The sequence below is a fragment of the Apiospora phragmitis genome, assembly GCF_038363925.1.
Source record: "Apiospora phragmitis strain CBS 135458 chromosome Unknown utg000005l:1.0-4161743.0:1.0-4166827.0, whole genome shotgun sequence".
Taxonomy (NCBI): domain Eukaryota; kingdom Fungi; phylum Ascomycota; class Sordariomycetes; order Amphisphaeriales; family Apiosporaceae; genus Apiospora; species Apiospora phragmitis.
In genome coordinates, this window is record NW_027117403.1 from 648704 (window position 1) to 669083 (window position 20380).

Below are 20380 nucleotides of genomic sequence, written 5' to 3' on the forward strand. Positions count from 1 at the left end.
GGTTTATAATCAAATAAGGAGGAACATGTGCTGGCAGGAGTGGAAAGGTCGTATGTATACGTTATAGGGACTCCTTTTCTTGCTAGCAAACATTACTTTCGATGCAGGTTATGTTTATTGCGGCCGCCCCCCTCTTTACCTAAGAAGGGGGATCGGGAATACGATTTCCGGAGTGTACAGGTAGCATAGCGGTCTGGGTTACAGGGCCTAGCAGCCTCGCTAAGGCCTTGCAGTCCCGAAACTTGCACCTAAGCATCTTATGGGGGGACGCAGAGCCCGATGCGCCTGTACCAGGTGTAGAAGTGTTCCCAATTCGCTCCCTTATGCCCAGAGGCGGGGGTACATGCTCTGCTACCCCCTCCCTGAGTTGGCTTTCAGGGGCCTCGAAACCGAATCCTCCATCAGCTTTTGGTTGTCTGCAATGGCTAGCTACTGGATTCAATTTAATAGCACGCAAAAAGGGTACCCAAGGAAAAGCCTTCTCTTATTTGCCGGGTATCCCTCGATAATCCGCTACCATTCTTTTTCGATCACTTCTTTTCCTCGTTATTTCTGTCTTTCTATATTGACACATCCTAAAATAGCAGGTCGCGACTCATTACGCCATTTCATTACTAGCCTCCTTCAAATTGACCGTTAGCACGATTTCCCAAACGACCAAAGAGCGAACAGTTAGCCCAAAGTTCACCCGCCATAGACGCCAAGAATGATGATAGTCAAGCCCCGCCTCTCTTCTCGAAGAGGCAACTCCGAAATTACATACAGCAGCGTCAACGCCAGCGTCTCCGAAAATGATGGTGCTGAGAGCTTGATCGACAAGGTCCGACACCTCCAGAAGGAGGGCGAGCCTCTCTGGCGCAAAGACATTCAATACGACTTCCTTTGCGCCACCTTCGACAACGAGCAGAAGGTCTTCAATAACAGCTATGACCTCGCCCAGACCGAGAAGCACACCTTTGTTAACGCCTACATCGACACTATGGCTAGGAAAAGCAAGACGAGCAAAGTCCTTCGCCGCCAACTGCTTAGTGGTCAGGAGGCTACGAAGAGCACGGCTATTGTCTGTCTGTTGGTTAATGTTGGGTCCTATGGATACCACTTGGACTGTACGTTACCCTCGTCGTCTACTTCTCCCCTACTGTCCGTATCTCATACCATCCCCTAGCTACGACTAGTCTTCCCTGAGATGCGAGCCCAGCTTCGTACCTACCATACCATCCCTCTCTCCAAGCATACCAGGACGGCACATACAAACAACTGCAGGGTGATCCTCACCTGGAAAATATCCTCAATGGCGCTTCAAACGAAAGACCCGAACCTCATAGTCTTCATAACTTCAAGGCGCTCGATCTCCCGCGAACGGTCCCGGTCAACTTGGTCTCCCTCATCTGCCACTAAGCAACACACGTCGCTAAATTACACTTCCCGAATGACGGCGGATTCCATGACTTGAATATGAGACCAACTTCACCAGTGCCTCTCGCGCCAACGCTTTTCTGTAGCTCATGTGGTTTTACCTAGAATCGGATTTCACAAAATAGCGTACGTATCACTAAGTGCTCGAAAGAAATTGCAGTAGATTCAAACTTGTGTTATTCTCCTTCCATGGCCGAATCAAAGCGATCTCCCTGGCCAAATATTCCCTCAGATTGGACACTAGTGGAGTACCAGAGCCATAAGCAGTAACTGTGTATGGCGTGGGGCCATTAGGTTAGTTGCAAACTCCCTCCTTAAATTACAGACTCCCTCCCCTCCGGTTGGGTAACGACGTGTAAACTCCCGTTCAGCTATAGAACGCCACACGAAACAGTAGAAAGTACGACCCATTCCATTATTGAACTATTAGGAGCAACGGAGAAAAAGGTAATAAGGTAAAAAGTAAAATAGGAGAAAAGAAAAACCGGCTTAAGTAAACAAGACTTTTGCACATTCACGAATCTCTAGACGGTACTTGATATCGAGGGACCCAGGTAGTACACCTCTACTTCGAACTGGGGTATGGTGTCATGCTGGCTTAGCAAGGCCAACAGCTCCGACAGGTCTTCCTGGTAGCTCGTGATATCCCAGCTCTTTTTGTCGAAAAAGGCTCGCTTCACAGTGGCCTGCAGAAGGCAGACGCGCGGAGTTGCAGTAGAACTTGCACTTGGCAGCAAGATAGCGTTGTCGTCGTCCGTCACGTTCTCGAAGACGTCAAGACTTTTGCGGACATAGGAGATGGCGGCGACCTTCAGAGCGAGCTTTGAGGGTGATACCACTTCGAGGATGTGGGTGGAGGAGTGACGGAGCCAGGTGATGGTGAGCCCTACCGTAATATTTCGGGGCACGCCCTGCTCGAGCGGTAGAGGAACTAATGGTCTTTGCTGCAGCGGGGTCGCTCCATGACGTTTCACATAGTGAGGACCTGCACCCATAATGAGGGAAGGACCTGGTTGTGAGACAAAGCCAAAACCACCCATCGGCTTTCCCCCAGCAGCACCTCGGAATGGGGGTGGGGGTAGGAGGTGCGCCAGGCTCAGCGGATGGTGGTGGCTTGCGGGCTTTACGACCATTGGTCGCCTTGCTTTTCTTGGCAGCTGAAGCGGATTCCGTTTCGAAAGGAACGATTACCTCAGCTGCAGTGTCTGGGGTCGCACTCCCTACAGACGAGGCGTTGGTGGTCGGCGCCGAGCCACTCGATACGACAGAAGCATTGTCGGCATCATCCTCGTTGATGTCACGCGATACTTTGTGGCCATTGGTCTTGATGTAGAGTTGGACAGCCTCCGAGGACTTTACATGCAGCGATTCAATGGCTTCTTGGACCGTATTAAGAAGGTCGGAGGTGATCAGGGGCTCGCGCTTCTCGCTATTCTCGGTCGTGCGGAAGGCAATGGCTTTGATCTTGCCATTTGGTTCTTTGGACGTGATGATGGAGATAAATTCGTCTTTAGTAGTGAGGAACTCGCAATTCTCTGGAGCAGTCCCGGTTCAGTATTCTTGAATTCATCATGGCTTGAAGGGAGTAAAAACATACCTCTGATCTGGCCCTGGTAATCAACAAACACCCTATTCAAATCCGGTGTCTCCATGGTTCGAGTAGGAGAGGAGCGAATAGGGGAAAATTTTGTAAGTCAGGGAGGCTGCCGGGACGAGCAACATGGACAACAGTTGGAGGAACTTCAATGTGGTATGGCATGCACTGCAGCGGCGGGACACCTGCTTATATGCACAGCTAGTGCGTGACAAATCCAGTCAAGGTCGGACTAGACCATGCAATTTGACGAGTGAGGGGTTTGGCTGCTGTCGCCTCACCACTTTTCAAAAAGCCGGAACAATGTGACGATTGCCCTTCACCAGAGTGCCCGACTGATAGTGGCATTTAGCCAAAGATTGGCACTCAGCCCCTGCCACCAAATATGTAGAGAAACAAGGGAACCTATTCGTTATTGGTGACTGCCGGGTTGTCTATGGAAAAGTGAGGCGGCAAGACATGGTGTGCAAGTTTAAACCAGGATAGGGGGGGGGGGCCTTAGAACCTGGACCTATGGAGAAGGATTACCGTCACAATGCCTCTCCTTGTCTGGCTTTTTGACCCGGGACGGCCTTTTTCTCTAGCTTTAATTTTACTGCATCGGCTAGTGCCGCCCGCCTTCATGACTTCATGCTCCTAGGACAAGATCATCTGGCACTCTCGCCCTGTCTATCTCTTGCCTAGGAGCTTGAAGCGAGTTAACTCACATAGGCTAGCTTCCAGGCGGTTCTTGCTCGGAATCCCTGAGCCACATGACGTTTTGGGTGGCGCCTATCTGGACGATTGCTTTCAAATATGAGAAACAAACGGACCAAAGGATTAGGGTCGTATGGTTTGAAAACTCTCGGAGGTCTAAGGAATTACCATATATCCGTCCGTAGTGAAACATTGGCCAATAGGACTGGAGACTGGTCATTTAAGCGGGTCGGTAACCCTTACTGTACAGTACCACCCATGTTATGAGCCTGACTAGCTAAAAGGAATCAAACCACACAAATTGATTGGTTGCTTCTAGAGACAGCTTAACTAATTCGGTAATACACATGCTGTTCCTGTACAAGCTCTACTAGAAAAGCTGTTAGCAGGGTCAAGCTCCACTAAACTACCTTCATGTACCACCATTTGCCTTGGGGTAATTGGCGGTTGCGTCGTTTGTCCCAGTCCGCTCAGTGGTATGCCCACAAAAGCACACGGTAGCAGCCAACACGCTCGCAAGCTCAGGACGGGACTTACTTGATGCCAGGTAATGTATCACCGCAGAAATTGAAATATATTGGTTCCGCTAGATCATTTGTTGGCTTCAACTGGTTGCGGGTTAGACCACGCCAGGCTCCGCCTGTGGTCCCCGGTTGGAAAAATGTGAAACATATTGGGAGCGTCTCTTGTTCGAATAGCTATGTTTGCCCCGCCTGCGGCTCTCTTCGTTTACGGAGACGCCCTCGTTAGCCAACTCCACAGTTAGCTTCTTGCCGTTTGAATGACACCCGTCGAGCTTCTTTCTCTCAACAGCACAAACGGTTCTCACATGGTCCTTGAGTTGCTGCCAGGCCATGTTCCATGGCAGCTAGAAACTCGGTATGTCAGCTATCGGCTACTTACAGATTCAGGAAAGGAGAGTGAAGCCATCGTCGTGTATCATATAAACGGCACGGTCGCCTGCATAGGTTAGCATGGAACTCCTCTATATGTGTAAATGGATCAAGAAGGCGGCCAGGCGATCAATCAGTACCCAGGTTGCCTAAAGCAGCAAGCTACAGATTTCGGGAGGGTAGAGTCTACTAAGGGTCGGGAAAGGAACCCATTACACTCCTATTGGTCTTGATGCGTGTGGAAGGCTGCAGATATGCAGTAGCGTTGGGGAGGGGCCGGAAGGGGTCTGGAAATATAGACAGGTAGATGGAGTCGGTAGTGCAGGCGAATAGGTCATGGGTATATTTTGGGTGTGCCACCGTAGGATGAGAAGATGCACAACAAAATACACGCGGATATTCCTAGCTGGGAGAGTAGACGGATCTCGCTGCGGTGTGTTGGTAGAACGGGTGGATAAGCGAAATCACGCAAATTTATTGGCTGTTTCCCTCCCAGTCGAGAGATGTGTAGGGTGCGGTCAGATTGATCTACTTAGGAGCGGTGAAGTAGGACAAAAGCTTCCTGGTCGAGAGTGAAGGAAATACGCATATCTGCCTCCAAACTGAATCCTTCCCGTTTTTACACTTTAACATCTCCGATGCCATAATCCGTTAATCATGCAATATACCCATTTCCTTTTAACTAGCTAAGACCCACTAAGTTAGTATATGCAGTAGATCCTAGTATAAGATATAACTTACTCGGTTTTCCACCATCCACTAGGCCGCTTTGAACGGTGAACTCACGACTCACCACGTACTCTTGGCACGTGGCCCCTTGGTTGTCTACCGTATGCGCATCGACGCGGATTTTGTACCGACCAGGACAAAAGATAGTGAGTTCGTTGAAAATAATATAAAGCAGCGCCTTAGCACATGAATCGTGACTAGGTTTGGCGTCTAGTATTTTCGGTGTCGTGACGGGCCCACTCATGGGGTGACCCTTGATGACTTCGCCTGAAGAATTCATGAGCACTGCATGAAAGAAATCGCATGGTGAGTAGGTGCTGATGACCAATGGGCACTCCATGGCCATCTTGGCCTGAATCACGGTGGATGGCTGGACCTCGACCTTCATAGTGGAACAAGGACCAGAAAGTGGCATTTATGATAGTTACTCCATAGTAAGCACACTCACGGCCGACGCTTCTCTTATACCCATAACCTTCGCGACGAAAAGTAACCAGCTGCGCCGTGGCGTTCCCCCGCGCTTCCCGCCTGAACAACCGTGTGGTAGCACTAGACGTATTAACCAGCTCGAATAATTCGCTTGGCTATGATGGGTGGATATGCGGTGTGTGTTGAAGTGCGGGCATCACCTGTACATGCAGCTAGCTACTGGACTACTTGCTGACCTCCGGGAAGAGTAAGCTGGAGCTCCATGGCCTGTCTTGGGTCGCTAGTTTCCATTATCCGAGTTGCTCCTAGTGGCTTGCTGTGCTAGTGTTGGCCTTGGCCTGTATTCTCCGCAATCTCTATCGATAGCCAGATTCTAGTGGACGGGCTACCGCTCCCGTATAAGAAACATGGAAGCGGGCACTGGAACGCTGCCGTGCGCATTAGTCAGGGTATACAAGTGGCTCTACACACAAGCTCCTCAGGTGCTCACTGCCAGAAGATCACTAACTCTTGTGAGCCGTTCCTGGTAGGTATGTGCCGGCTTAGGCAAGGATGCTAGAACTCACTCCGAGTGTATCGTGGGATGAGAAGGTAATGATGGTTATTATTTATGGATATGTAGTGGTTTGACGCTTGCTAGATGACGTCCTGGCCAACACGTGGTTACATTATAGGTGCAGAAATCTTCGAGAGGCGGCTTCTTGGGTATCCTATATTGGATACTGTAGTGACTCGATGACAGTCCCGTAGACTTTCGTGGCTAACCTGAGTTTTACGTGATACCTGCCAGGCGATCTGACCAGGGCTGTCAGGGTTGCACCTGACAAGGGTCTGATACCCGGCTGCAGAGCGCTGAGGTCGCTGCTAAGTATATAAGTCTAGAGGTCCTCCCAGGCAATTGGAAGACCAGAGTTCAGTGAATGCACACACCTACCCCCTACGGGCATCTCTTCACTCTATCTTGCACGACCTTGACAAGGGCTCTCTCTGTTTTCGACTCCTTCAGTGATTGAATGGTGCCGTTGGATGTAGGCGTATTTTCGAAACGGGCGGCTGAACGTCGGTTTACATCGTGAAAGGTTTGGGGAGCGAGGTGGGGTTAGAGGAAACACGCGATAAGTCGGTGTGGGCGAGCTTAACGACGTCGTCGTCTGTAATAGGTAGAAGCGATGAGGTAGGTACGATAAAGGGCTGTTCATGCGGCAAGTACGACGTTCGAGTCTTGTGGCGGCTTAGATGTCGTTTAGCATTGCTGGCTACGAACACGCGAGTGCTCTAAAAGTAAGGATGCTAATGACATGTATTAAACGACCACTACGGAAGCCACCTGGGCTAGAGCCTACCCTATAGGCTCTCACTGCTATTGTTCATCGTCCCATGTACTGGTCAACTCTTACCGGCCGGCCTATTACCACCGGCTCCTGCCTGAATCATGTATTCCCATTTCACCGGTTTTCGAGGTTCACAATTGGCTGAGTAGTTAGTTGGTAAATGTAAGCTGTCGAGGAGCCAGGCTACTTACTACACACCTTATCGATCCTGGTGTATTGTTAGCGCTGTATTTTCTAAGTAAAACTCGGGCCGCTTACGTCCGGCCCTTTTTGTTAATGTTAGGTGGGCACCTGCGCTGTGTATTATAGTAGCGTGAGCACTAGTAATACGCAATGTGACGGTCACAGCCGCATAAATAATGGTCCTGGGAACGGTTAGGCTCAGATTACTAAATAAAGTTCTTATTATACCGTCTTATACTTGTACATGAGGAAGGGGAGGGCGCGGGAGCGAAAGAAGGCTTAAGGTCGATCTTGATACGCGAGAAGCAGGAATTAGGTAACTAAACGGTATTGCATAGGGTTAAGGTTGTGGTTGCCTGAAGGGCGACGGCCTATATAAGTAGCTACGCAGTAGGCGACTAGCCTATTGGACACCCATCCAGAAGGACGAAACCAAGGTGCGCGGCCCAGCTCTCCTAGGAGCGATCGGACACTGCGGTCGTCCTATGGGTTCGCTCGCCAAGGGAGGTTGAGAATCGATACTAGCGCGGTACTCTACCCACTTGGGAGATGGTGTGGGGTGCGTCGACCTACTCGGGCCTGGCGAGAACAGGTAATTGCTAGATCTGAGCTGGGACCGTGTGGGGCAGACACGGCCGGGGAATCGGTGGGTCGATAGGGTTTCGGCTGAATAATCAGGGGTCGCGACGGACTCTTGGTAATTGCATGTTATGGGCTCAATAATAGAAGTAAATAATCTTAAAAATAGCGATTACGTACTAGTATAAGAGTTATAACTGTAAAAAAAATATATATATATATAAAAAAAGCGACGGGATACGATACTAGTAATACATTTTAAAGAGGTCGGCGTCTTAATCCTGCCCTGGTCTAGTTTGTTATAATTAGAAGAGGGCTGTAGAGAAAATAGCACCTATATTTTCTTAATCGTTAAATACTTCTATATAAAAGCCGTGAGATCTATGCGCCAGTATCTTTGCAACTATATTCGTAATTTCCCTATCGCCGTCCCCGTTGGCCCGGTTGCCCACGAATAAAATAGGCGGCTTAATCCCGTGCTAGCTTTTAATATTTACCGCTATTAGTTTAAGGTAATTAAAGCTGCCTTTATTCCTTATATTAAATATTAATACAAAATAATTTCCCTCTTAAATAGCCTTGTTTCGTAACGAAGGATATAAATCAATATTAGTTATATCCTTGATCTCGAGAGTAACACCTCCTTTTAGCGTAAAGTAATATATATCCTTAATCGTTAGGTCGTACGTCCTCTCCGGTTTGCGGTTTTCATACCGCGCCACGAGTATCGACTTTTTAATACCTAAATCCCCTAATAAAACTAAAGAGATATTAAAAAAGTTGTTATATCTGCTATTATTCCGGTAAAAAAGGAGACTAATCTTTTCAAATAAAACAGGTTGGCTCCTAGGTAAGCATTTCGCCGAGCTGCAGATGATCCATCCCTTTTAGAGATAGAATTCAAGGGCGCTATACGGGATACGACGCCTCCGAAAACGGAATAGGATAGCGAAAGAGGGGGTACAGATCTGTAACAGTTAGTTGGTGTAAAGAGAACGGTTGGATCACTTACGAAAAGAAGAACGGCTGAGGCACGGGAGGTATGGTACGCCTCCCAGAGGATCATAAGGTTAATAAAATGCGAATCCATAGCTGGTTAAGTGCTATAAATCTATAGAACATATAGCTATATAGGAAGACCCGGGGCTTATATCGAGTTTATACGCGTATTGGAAAGCAATCGTGATCTGGCGCCTAATTTTCCGACCTATCCCTCGGAGATGAGATCGATTAATTGACCTAGCGAGACCGAATAAGATTATTCGGGAAACCCACGGTAGGTGCTACTAATTAGGTATCTGAGCTCTAATTAACCCTAACGTATGATACGAGGACAATTCCTTGTTATAAGAGAGATGGAGGTCTGTCCTATATATCGATAATAGTGGCTTTCGAGGCCACCGCGGGCTATCCGGGACAGGCATTTAAGGAGACTTCAAGGAGGTATGGATATCACCCCTAAAGATATCACTTAGCCGAATAGGACGAAGGTAAAAACGACAATAGGGACGGCAGCATAATTTATTTACGCCTCTTTACGTCTCTTATAAGCTATACCTAAATACCTACATATTATAGATAAAGAAGGCTTGCTAATATTATCCTAGTCGAGTTCAAATTATATATTTAAGGACAGGGGTTTTAAATAACTATCCCCGCCTTTATAGTCTATTACCATTCTTATCGTGACTATTTTCCCGAGGCCGCCCATCCGCTTCATATTTAAGTGTAGGGGGTCCCATATAACTATTATATACACGTACTATACTGTTCTGTCACTACTGTTCTCCAGGCTCTTCCGCTCACTTTACATATTCCCCCATATTCCCGTAAATACTCGATATCCACAATTAGTAACATTAGAAATGGTTAACTAATTAGGAAGGCCACGTACCAGCGAAATTAACCGGAGGAGGTAGTCGTAACTAAGAGAGCCATGATATGAACGAACGAACGGCGTCGCGGAGACTCGAAATAATTCCCATATTCTCGGTTGGTAGAGCTTTTGGTAAGAGGAAGAAGTTGAATACCAAGCCAGATGATGTAGGTGGATGCGCTGGCACTTTATTTAGTTCAGTGCCCCCCAGGACGGAATACATACTAGCCGGTCCAATTGACCGTCACCTTAAAGCTCTCATGTATCGTAAAGTCTATGTCATGTTCTAGGCAGGCTTTTTAATCGAAAGAATATAATCTATTACATACCTTAAAGATATGTCGTAACTATAAGTGAAATCCGTAGTATGAATAGATCACCTTATCGGTGGGCGTTACTATGGGATTCTAGCCATGCGCGCGAATATAAACGAGGAAAAACCTTTAATCAAGACGTTTAATAAAGGTATCGAAATAGGACCTGGCGGGGACATATCTTAATAATATCGCGATATAATTAACGGAAGACACCTCTTTATAATACACTAACTTATAAATAGCGTATAATTTTTTTATTACTTAAAAAAGTATTTTAATTATTAATAAAATTATTTTATATTACTTTATTATTCTTTTCTAGGTGAGTAATTATATTATATATAGACTATATTTTAACGTCGATTAGTAACGGATTAATACCGACGAACTCGAGGTCGTAAATACCTAATTAAACCCGCTTTTATAGCTAAATAACGAATTATTCGGCTATAAAAACGGGGTTAATAATAATAAGGAGTATATTACTTTAAATATAATAAAAGGTGATACCTTTAATAAAAATTATTAAATAGCTCGTTAATTAAAAAAGAATTAATATATATAATTATTAAAAATAAAAGAGATAATATTCGGCATAAGACCTATAGCTTCGAGAAAGGTGTTAAGGGGAAAATATTTAAAAACACGTAAATAAAAGAGGAAAATCAGCCGGATAGCTAGGCAAGTTTCCGATTTTAATTTGAAAGCTCTTAAGTGGGGCTCGACGGGGCGGATTAATACTCGGAACTTGCTACCACTAAGCCTGCTATCGACCGATTAAATCTAACCGCGAAATATTTAAAAATAACGAGGCTATAAGGCTATATTAATACTTATATAAATATGTACCAGGCTTTAGAGCTGCTAATACTAATTAAGATATATGAGTTTAAAGACGAATAAGTACGGAAGGCGACTGAGCTCTCCTAAAACGGATAATAAAGACTATACCTAGTCTCGAGCTGCGAAACAACCCTATTTTATATTTTTACCTCTAAAAATGGCCATTACGGAGTTGCGTAGGTCTGTATTAGTCCTGTTAGACGTAATGATGGGCTAAATCCGTTTTACTTGCCTATATTTCGATATACCCACTGTTGCGCTAACGCGCCTTTGGATCTATTCACGTCTCGATATTAAGTAGTTTATAATATGTTTATCCGACTAATTTAATAAAGCTTTGAGAACGATATGTATAATGGTATCCTGAGTCGAGAAACTTAGCTAATTAGTTTATTCTAGGCAAAATATTACCGCCCCAGTATAAGGAAGCTCCTCTGCATGTCCGAACTGCGAAATATTTCGAGAAACGTTACATTCCGAATATAAATTCGAAAAACCTGCCGGTAGTAGAAGCGCAACGGTCTTGACCCAATCTTTGGTTAGCGAACAAGATATACAACCCATTTCGGAACGTACCGTACCACCTTATAATTCGAGCAATTCGATATCGACTGCGGCTATTTCGAAAGATCAAAACATTGTACCACAGCCATTAATTGGGACTACCAAGGCTCAGACCACCAGCAAAACGGGACGCAAGAAGGCAGTATCAAAGCATAATGATACTAATGAGGAACCACCAAGAAAGAGAACACGGCGTTCAGATGAGGAAATTGCTAATAAACTCGCCGAGAAACTTATTAAAGTAATTAAGCAGCAGATGCCCTAGACTTTAGCGAGTATCCAGAATGCCGGAGACCTGCCGTAAAAGCTAAATATAGAGACTAGGGGCGAAGCTCGGCTCGATTTATATATGAAAATAGTAAATAAAATTTGGTCTTTAAAAAAGAAACTTTAGAGGGATTTTAAAGGAGTGGTCGAAAACAAGGCTTTGAAATGGAGGTTTTGCTTTATTACTTCATGCATGTAGTATATTCTCCGCAAGAGACGGAAGCTTCTTCGTGATAACAAGCAAGATCGACTAGTAGATGGGTCGTACACCATTAATATGACAGTTAATGAGCTCTGTAAGGAGTGCCTATGTGGTACCAAGCTCTATGCTGCTTTCGCTAGTACGTGTCTCGGCCATCAGCTCATACAGTCCGGCTTACCTAATACAGAGTTAAATCATATACTGGCGGAAATGAATGATAAAGGCCTGGAGCGACGCTCGGCATTGAGCAAGCGACTTGCCACAATCCTCTCCGAGAGGGAGCTCTTAGATCCACCAAGCAACGAATTGATCTGTCATCCCGCCCTTGTCATCAACGAGATGTGGGGCGAATCGTGGGTTGTCCCCCCTATTCCACCTGTACCAAGTTTTAATAGGCCAACAGGTACAACGCACTATGTCGGGAACTAGGTCTCTCCAATCTCGCCATATTCAAAGCGCCGTCTGATAGCGAGAGAAGCTGGCTGGTGTCCGGATCAACATATTCTATCCCGTTCGGATCCGTATGTCCGTTGCATCCCCGTGGGAATCCGGTTGCTCCAGGTCGTGATTCGGATGGATGGCCAGCGCCAGACAATGTGCCTACAGAGTCGGACTACATGAGTCAGGTACCCGAACCAGGAGGCCTAGTGTCAGTTGTGGAATCGTCACAATCGGGCTACGTCCTGGCAGACGGTAGAACCGACCAACCAAACAACTCGGCGAGCTTGATACCTACGACGTCGCTAGACTCGCGATACACTTCATTACATCTGTTCGCCGATATTGCCGCGAGATACCCTGAGTATACCAACGCTCCTACGGCTGATACTCACGCTCAAACACCGGTCATTGACTCAACTACCAGATTGAGTGGGGCTACCTCAACGTCTCCTCAATGCTCAGAAGCACAAACACTAGCTGAATCTATCCAAGCCGATCAGTCAGAAGGGGGTGATGAAAATGATGGTTTAGATGACCTTGTACAGTGGTCCCAACCAGAATTTCCAGCTGTCTCTGCAGAACTTCAGATTCTAGTCTCAAATACGTACATATCCAACCCTCAAAACCGTCGCAGAAAGCAACTTCACCTTCAAGGAAAAGACCCACCGCCTACGGCATACAAATTATTGGAAATTCCTCCAAGAGTGAAAACCATAAGGAATTTGGCTGTACGGGAGATGGTACGTTCTCTCTTACATCTCTAGGGAAACGCTATTGATGATTATAGGCACCCAAACTTCTTGAAACGGTTCAGGGACAATTACGATGGACCTGGAGGTTGATTCATCTTGTCCATGGCGGGTTATATGCTCAAATGAAAACCTACAAAACAATCGTCCTTTCCTTCAAGACTTGCAAGTATGCCCCTACACCACAGATTCAGTTCGATTGGGGTAACGAGAAAGAAGTTGCTGAATGTCGAGACTTATCTACATTAGCAATAGTTGAAGGGCCGGTTACTTTCAGAACAGTTGGTCACCCACTTATCCTATTGGTCTTACAGTTCTATAAGGAGGAAGCATGGCCTTGGCTGGCCGATAACCAGCGGTGGGATGAGACAGATGATAGTGCAGTGAGCGAGATTAGCGATTGCTGTGCTATGAACTGTACATGTCGGACCTGCGGTGCTGCTGATGATCCCTCGCCCTTTAGCAGCTGAGTTAAGATAGGGCTCGTTACTCCAACAAACATGGGACAGGTCTCGCCTCAACGCGGTTTCCCTATAGTTCCACCTTTGTCACCTGATCCGTTTGTATCCAGTTCCCCTGAGCCTTCATCTCCAGCAAAGTGTATGGCCCCGCAACTCTCAACGTCCATTGTGTTAGACCTCGAGTCCAAGTTAGCATACTATTATTGACATAAATTCTGATAAGTACCTTCGGCAGGCTGGTGAAACGGTTTGTTCTTGCACGTTTTCCACAATAAAGAATAAGATAGACAGTAATCGTATTATTTATAGAAGTCGGATACGAGCACAACAGTAAGTGAACGTCTCGTAGCTTTCATAGTATCACATGGGGCGTATGGGACGGCATCTTATACGTAATAGCTTGGTACCAATTGCTCTCGAGCTTATACCTATATCCCGACCGGCTTATTGCAGGAACACTTGCACTGCAACTTGGTCAGCACGTCTGTCTTGCATTAGCCAGAACCAGAACGAGTAGTATCATGTGGAGAGCCCAGTACTGGTTTGTTCATTTGACCTGCCTGAGCCACTAGAACCAACAGTATGCGAGGGTCCTCGGGAGCATGATGTACGCATCCTGGCTCGTGAGCCAACCATTCCCGAGCAAATACAATGTCCGAAAAGGACGTACTTAGGGTACGGCTCGGAGCAAGTAACCCCACGATCAGAGCGGATGTCTCGAGCATAGGTCACATAAAGGGGCTCCGCCATGGTCAGGGGTCTCGACGGGTTCTCCAGATGAGAGGTCAGGTTTGGATATCAATAGTGTGATCATGCAAGCCGAGGGTTGCCAGCATTTTGGGTATCTTCTTTGCTTTCTCGGCAAGAGAACGGCATGCAAGGTAGGAATTTCCAATTGCAACCTGGCCGTCTTGACCGGGAAGCTTGCCCGAGGTTGTCGTCCGGTCTATCCTGGGAGCCATCTCGTGCATGATGCATAGTATGGATCGGATAGAAAATACTTTAGAGTGGCTTGTGGATACATACGTATATTTTACTGTTGGCTCTAAAGTCGGCCGAGCTGGCCATTGGCATACAACACTCTACACGATCCACGATACTTGTGTCTTATATCGGCCCAGCAACACAGCGACGGTGTGACGATGAATATGGATCAAGATCACCGTCCACTCAGGCCAACGATGCCACGATGGCTTGCATATAGGTAAATGGATAGTACTATAATCAGGGGTCTACGGCTTGCACGCGGCTCGGAAAGAATTTGGCTGGGCATCACTAAATTTCCTCGGTAAACAAGGTCAGCTACTGACGGTTGTTACATGCTGTCCCCCTAGCTGGAGCTGGCAGAGACAGGCCAATAATAGGAGGTAGGGTAAACATCACAGTCAGGGGCCAGTTGACAAGTCTGTGCATTGGCCAGAACCAGAACAAGCAGCTCGGCAGCATGTTGTGGAGAGTACTGTACTGGTTATCACATTCGGCCTTCGTGAGCTGCTAGCTGGAACCAACTGCACCCGATGATTCTCGGGGATCGTCATAAACGGATCCGGAATCGTAACCGAAGCATCCCTCCCGCAATCACAATGGCCGAAAATGTCGATCTTATGATGCCCCTGGATCAAGGATCCCTGTCGATGACGGCTCAGATGATAATACGATGGCTTGCATATACGTGAAAGGGTAGCGCTACGAACAATTCGGTTCAGTATATCTCGGCTGGATATCACTGGGATAGTCTCGGTAGAAATGGTCAGCCAATACATCTTCCTGCATAGGGTTCCCCGAACTGTTAGAGGCAGACCAGTAACAGTGGCGGGAGCAACGGCACGGCCAGGGTCAGTTTAACAGGCCTGGCTTGTACGAGCTGGAAACAGAACGAGCAGATCTTTAGCATTCTGCGGAGAGCTGGATCCAAACGCATACAGGATCCCTGGGGACCGTAATATATGCATCCGGGATTGTGACCGGAACATCCTCGAACAATCACGATGGCCAGAAGTATGGCACGGAGCAAGTGACCCTATGATAAGAACGGATGCCTCGAGCAGAGGCTACATAAAGGGGCCCCGTCCTGGTCATGAGTTTCGACGAGTTCCCCAGATGAGGGACAGGTTTGGGTTCCCACTGGGTGGTTATGCAAGCCAAGGGCAGCCAGAACCCCGGTGTCTTTTTGCTTTCTCGACGAGAGAACGACATGGGAAGGTATGAGTTCACATTACAGCCTGGCCGCAGACATCTTGACCTGGGAGCTTACCAGAGCACCTTGTCCGGTCTATCCTGGGAGCCATCTCGGGCATGATGGATCGAATGGGCAATACTTGAGTGACTTGGGGATACATACGCATATCTTGCGGTTACTTTGCCGATCGAGCGGGCCATCGGCTTTCACGCCCCAGGATCAAGTATCGTTATCGACGACTTGTATTTATGTGAAGGACCAACGCTACGATTATGGGTCACAGTGTGGTTAAATATATCTTAGCTGGGTATCACTGGGATGGCCTTGGTAAAAGAAAGCCAGCCGGCACCTATCCCGATAGCTGTCAGACAGACTCGTAGTAGCGGAAGCCATAGCAGGATCTGTTCCAATAATCCTCGAACAATCACGATGTTGAGAAAGATAGGGTTAAGGTACGGCTTGGAGCATGCCGCCTCGGGCATGGGTTACACAAAGGGGCTCCGTCATGGTCAGGATCTGGACAAGTCCTTTTCGTTGTACCATAGAACGGCATGGTAAAGTGGGGATTCCCATTGCAACCTGACCGGAGATTTGACCGGGAGCTTGCCCGGTCTTTTCTGTGCTGTCCGGGCCAGGAAGAGATGTACAGTATGGGCTGAATAGGTTAATACCTAGTAGTGCGTCTTGTATACATGCGTAAAATTTGTGCGGTTGCTTCGCACCGACTAGGGTCATATTGAATAGAGGTTCAGACATATCATCTCAACTACCCATTCGGTGACCAGGCATCACGGGTGGTTCGACAGGCATGGGTCTACCCAAAACTTTGCATCTCATTGGGGCATTGGCATGGCCTTCTTAATTTCTGCGTTGTGCGTTGTGGTGCCCCGCACCCCACAACTCCTTCCCACACTCTTTTCCTCGCACTCTTTTCCTCGCACTCTTTTCCTCGCACGCTTGCCTCCCACACGCTTGCCTCCCACACGCTTGCCTCCCACACGCTTGCCTCCCACACGCTTGCCTCCCACACGCTTGCCTCCCACACGCTTGCCTCCCACACGCTTGCCTCCCACACGCTTGCCATACTCTTAACGTGCCTTGCCTCCGGAACTTTTGGGATTACCCCACATTTGGGTTTCCAACAAAGCCGACCATTCGATCTAACAACGACGGTTCTTGTGGCTGATTTCTACCTAAGCCCTCATTAGCCGATTGCCATAGTGTTTGGGCAGAAACTGCAAGCAATCGCCCTATGCTTTTCCCTACGATTTCTACAATTTTCACACTTCGTAAAAGATGAAATAATCAACTTTCGACATCGCAAAAACCGTTCAACGCCAGACTAGACACCATACATTTCCCAATACGCAATAACAGCAACCGCGAGATTTTATCTGGAATTCTGATTCAGAATGGTAAGCATAGATGTCATGTTACTTGGTGGACTGGCTCATCATCTATTAGGATCAGATCCAGACCTGTGATGCTACACAATGGGAAGCTGGAACGCTCATATCGCAGAGAGGTGTTATCGAAGCAAATGGCTCAACGACGTACATGTGGAATTCCAGCCACTTAAAGTGCAAAGCGCCGGGGCAAGATAATTATCAATCTTTGGAGCACGGAAATCACAAATGGAAACCACCTTATGGATGGAAATTGTACGTTCCGGATGGTGCGGAGATCAAGAAACTTTGATTCTTTGAAAACCCGACTCTCCATAAAACATCATGGCGTCATAGTTCGGACTATACCTGTCAAATACTCCTCTTGAGTCATCAATCTGATCTCGCCAGGAGCATCAGGGTCGCCGGGAATATAGAACTCAACATAAGATGTGCGAGAAAAGCCGAAGTCATACTCTTGCTGCCGTGGTTGGCTACAGGAGAATGCGTGATTGACCATTTTACCGAAGAATAGTTCAACAATTTCCACGTTGGCACCTTGCAGTTTTCTGGTGTTGTCGATAACCTCAAATGCCCCACTGTCATAACGAATGCTTCGCCTTCCGTCCTTGTCCCAAATCGTCACACCGTAGAAGGCTTTGGCAAGCTCGACTACATGGCATGCGTTGATCTTAATGTAGAAACAACAGTCGGAAGGGTTTTCTGGAAACACCGGCCAAAATTCGCAATGCTTGCCGTTTCTGACAATCATGTTGCAAATTGGTCCATCGAAGACTAGCGGTAAAAACCTTGCAAGTGGGCTTTGAGAGTTGTCTGTGGGACGGACTTCGTTTTCATCGTTCGAACGGCTAGACCGGTTGGCAGCTATCTGGCTGCTTTTAAGAAGGATGGGAGCCGGTAGGGTCGATGGTGAATTAGGCCGTGCACGCTTCGAAGGACGCTCTGATTCACGGACTGTCGAGAACTCCTGAAGGGGGAATGAGATGTTTGCTGCTTCAAGATATCCTGTTTAGTTAGCTAATGCCCAGAAAGGAACGTTGGAACGAAAGTAGAAACCTACTACGATGGTCTGAGCAACGTTTACAAGTCCAAAGAACATGTTGAATGAGACGGTCGATGCTCTCGTGCCGCTGGATTTCCAGAATCCTTTGCCCAAGCACTTTTGGCTCATTTCGACTCAACCATTCTTGGAGCTGTTGCGAGCTGAGCTTCTTTCTAACGAGCACGTAAAGAAAGAATGGGATGAAACCCGACGACAGAAGAGCTTTTGCACAATCACGCTCGGCTTGGTCAACAGCGACGTCGTCGCCTTGGCTGGGGAAGGCGGCGTCCTGGCTGGGGAGTGGGCAAAGTAATTCAAGAAAGCGAGTGAAGTTAGATGGGGCTTTGTTTGTGGGAACTTCGGCAGATAGAAGCTTTTCGAAAGTGTAAGTAATTGCAGTTCCACCGTCTTGCATTGTTGGGCCAGCTGTATCATCCATCATAAGTTGTGTGGGAAGAAAGGAGGATGGAAAACGGTACGGGAGTCTGTGTGGGAGGCTGTGTGGGAAGCTGTGTGGGAGGCTGTGTGTGGGAAGCTGTGTGGGAAGCGGTGAAGATATGTAGAAGATGTGTGAGAACATTGTCGCAAACTGCTGTGGGAAACTGTGTGGGAAGAGGGGTTGGGGAGAAGATGCACAGGCCTTAAAGCGAGGGATAGTGTTGCCGGCCAACTTAGCGAGCCAAGCGGGATGCAACCACTCCCTGATTGGCCAGAACTTCAGACAAGGGTTTTGATCTACAGATAGAAATGCAAATCTGAGCACCTTGTCCGCACTTCCACTACTGTACGTACCACCTATCCATACTTATGCCTTCGTTCTCCAAATCACATGCGCCCGCGTACCTACCTAGCGCGTTGAACGACTCCTACCTGTCTTGTACCTACTTTCCACCACTACCGCGACCTACCTAGATTTATCTCTCACATATCCCATATCAAGCTGCACATCATTATAATCGTCCACTGAGTTTGCGATATAATTAGACCGATTATCAAGAGTACCTACTCTAGGTGGACCATGGTGGCTGAAACACTTGTTCGACGCCACGCAAATTACCATTCGAAGCCTACTAAGCCTGGTCGTGATCACCGTAAAGCTTTATTAGCATTGCTCTAGAAGCGATCTAAAGCGTGTGAATAATTGATGGGCCAAATAACTGGCCTGATATTTTATCGGAGAGAGAGGTGGCATTTGGACATGAAGTTCAACAAATGGAAGGGAGTTGCTTCTGAAACGGGTCGGTAACGGTGAATTGGGTACGGTGTGTGGCATCCCAAGTGCTCCCAGGATCAGCAACAGGAGTGCACACCAGGGGCCTTGACATATGCATTGTCCCATGGCAAGTGACAAGTTCCAGCAAATCATTGATTGCATGCGCAAGTCACCCAAGTAGTTACTGCAGCTCCCATTTGACCACGTCTTTTACGGCCGACACAACTTTCATCTACCCGCACAGAAGCCAGCGTAATATACAACTGAACATGCTCCCACACCTACGTGGAGGAAATGACCAACGTAAAGAACATCATCCCAGATAAGCACTCATCTCTTGCGACGATAGAGTACGACCATGGTCCGTGGAAAGATAAGATGGCTCGCTCAGCCGGGCTAGTCGGCCAGGCGTAACATATTTATCTGTCACATTCCGGTTGTCCAATATCAATATCTGTGTCTTTTTAACTTATCACCTACTCATTTGAAGCTCGGTCGTCAAACACATATTTACTCCAGTCCTCGAATCCGGTTCATTCGACTACTGAAACCATGTCTGTTCATGAACGCGAGCAGCTATTCAACTATGTCAATTGCCCCAAGTGTGGATACAACAATGTCTCTGGAAGGGAAACCTGCGACGGTTCAGTAAAGGACGGGAATACCACGAAAAAGTGCGGGGCAGCCTTGCCAGTGGTCAAGAAATAGAAAGCAAATGTCATTAGGTAACAGTGGTACATATACCAAACAAATTAAGGGTGCGCTAATATAATATAGAGAATGGAGGAACATAGATTCTAGCATCTCGAGCAGCGAAAGCAGGAATCATGGGACGAGGTGGTATACTATGTCGTTTGAGAGTACAGCTAGAAATAGTTGCTTAGGTAATACACGACATTATTACACGGTGTGCTGTTGCTGTACCTGTTGCACTATGACACTGGCTAGCAAGCCTGTCAACCTTGTAGAT

The 20380-nt window shown here is 47.2% G+C and overlaps 5 protein-coding genes across 5 annotated transcripts; 2 read left to right on the forward strand and 3 right to left on the reverse strand.

Moving 5' to 3' along the window:
* Positions 1–706: 706 nt before the first annotated feature.
* Positions 707–1398, forward strand: PG994_004262 (uncharacterized protein; the record flags this gene model as incomplete). The annotated part of the gene is made up of 2 exons (XM_066855671.1): positions 707–1106; positions 1187–1398. The coding sequence occupies 2 exons, from the start codon at positions 707–709 to the stop codon at positions 1396–1398; spliced, it is 612 nt and encodes a 203-aa protein (XP_066717838.1).
* A 542-nt stretch (positions 1399–1940) lies between these two features.
* Positions 1941–3068, reverse strand: PG994_004263 (uncharacterized protein; the record flags this gene model as incomplete). The annotated part of the gene is made up of 3 exons (XM_066855672.1): positions 1941–2355; positions 2477–2951; positions 3014–3068. The coding sequence occupies 3 exons, from the start codon at positions 3066–3068 to the stop codon at positions 1941–1943; spliced, it is 945 nt and encodes a 314-aa protein (XP_066717839.1).
* A 2213-nt stretch (positions 3069–5281) lies between these two features.
* PG994_004264 (uncharacterized protein) lies at positions 5282–5716 on the reverse strand (the record flags this gene model as incomplete). Its single annotated transcript, XM_066855673.1, has 2 exons — positions 5282–5295; positions 5341–5716. The coding sequence occupies 2 exons, from the start codon at positions 5714–5716 to the stop codon at positions 5282–5284; spliced, it is 390 nt and encodes a 129-aa protein (XP_066717840.1).
* A 6278-nt stretch (positions 5717–11994) lies between these two features.
* On the forward strand, positions 11995–13579 carry PG994_004265 (uncharacterized protein; the record flags this gene model as incomplete). The annotated part of the gene is made up of 4 exons (XM_066855674.1): positions 11995–12058; positions 12107–12272; positions 12323–13100; positions 13148–13579. 4 exons carry the CDS (start codon positions 11995–11997, stop codon positions 13577–13579), a joined length of 1440 nt encoding a protein of 479 aa, XP_066717841.1.
* Positions 13580–17477: 3898 nt separating this feature from the next.
* On the reverse strand, positions 17478–18636 carry PG994_004266 (uncharacterized protein; the record flags this gene model as incomplete). Its single annotated transcript, XM_066855675.1, has 2 exons — positions 17478–18160; positions 18216–18636. 2 exons carry the CDS (start codon positions 18634–18636, stop codon positions 17478–17480), a joined length of 1104 nt encoding a protein of 367 aa, XP_066717842.1.
* Positions 18637–20380: the final 1744 nt, after the last annotated feature.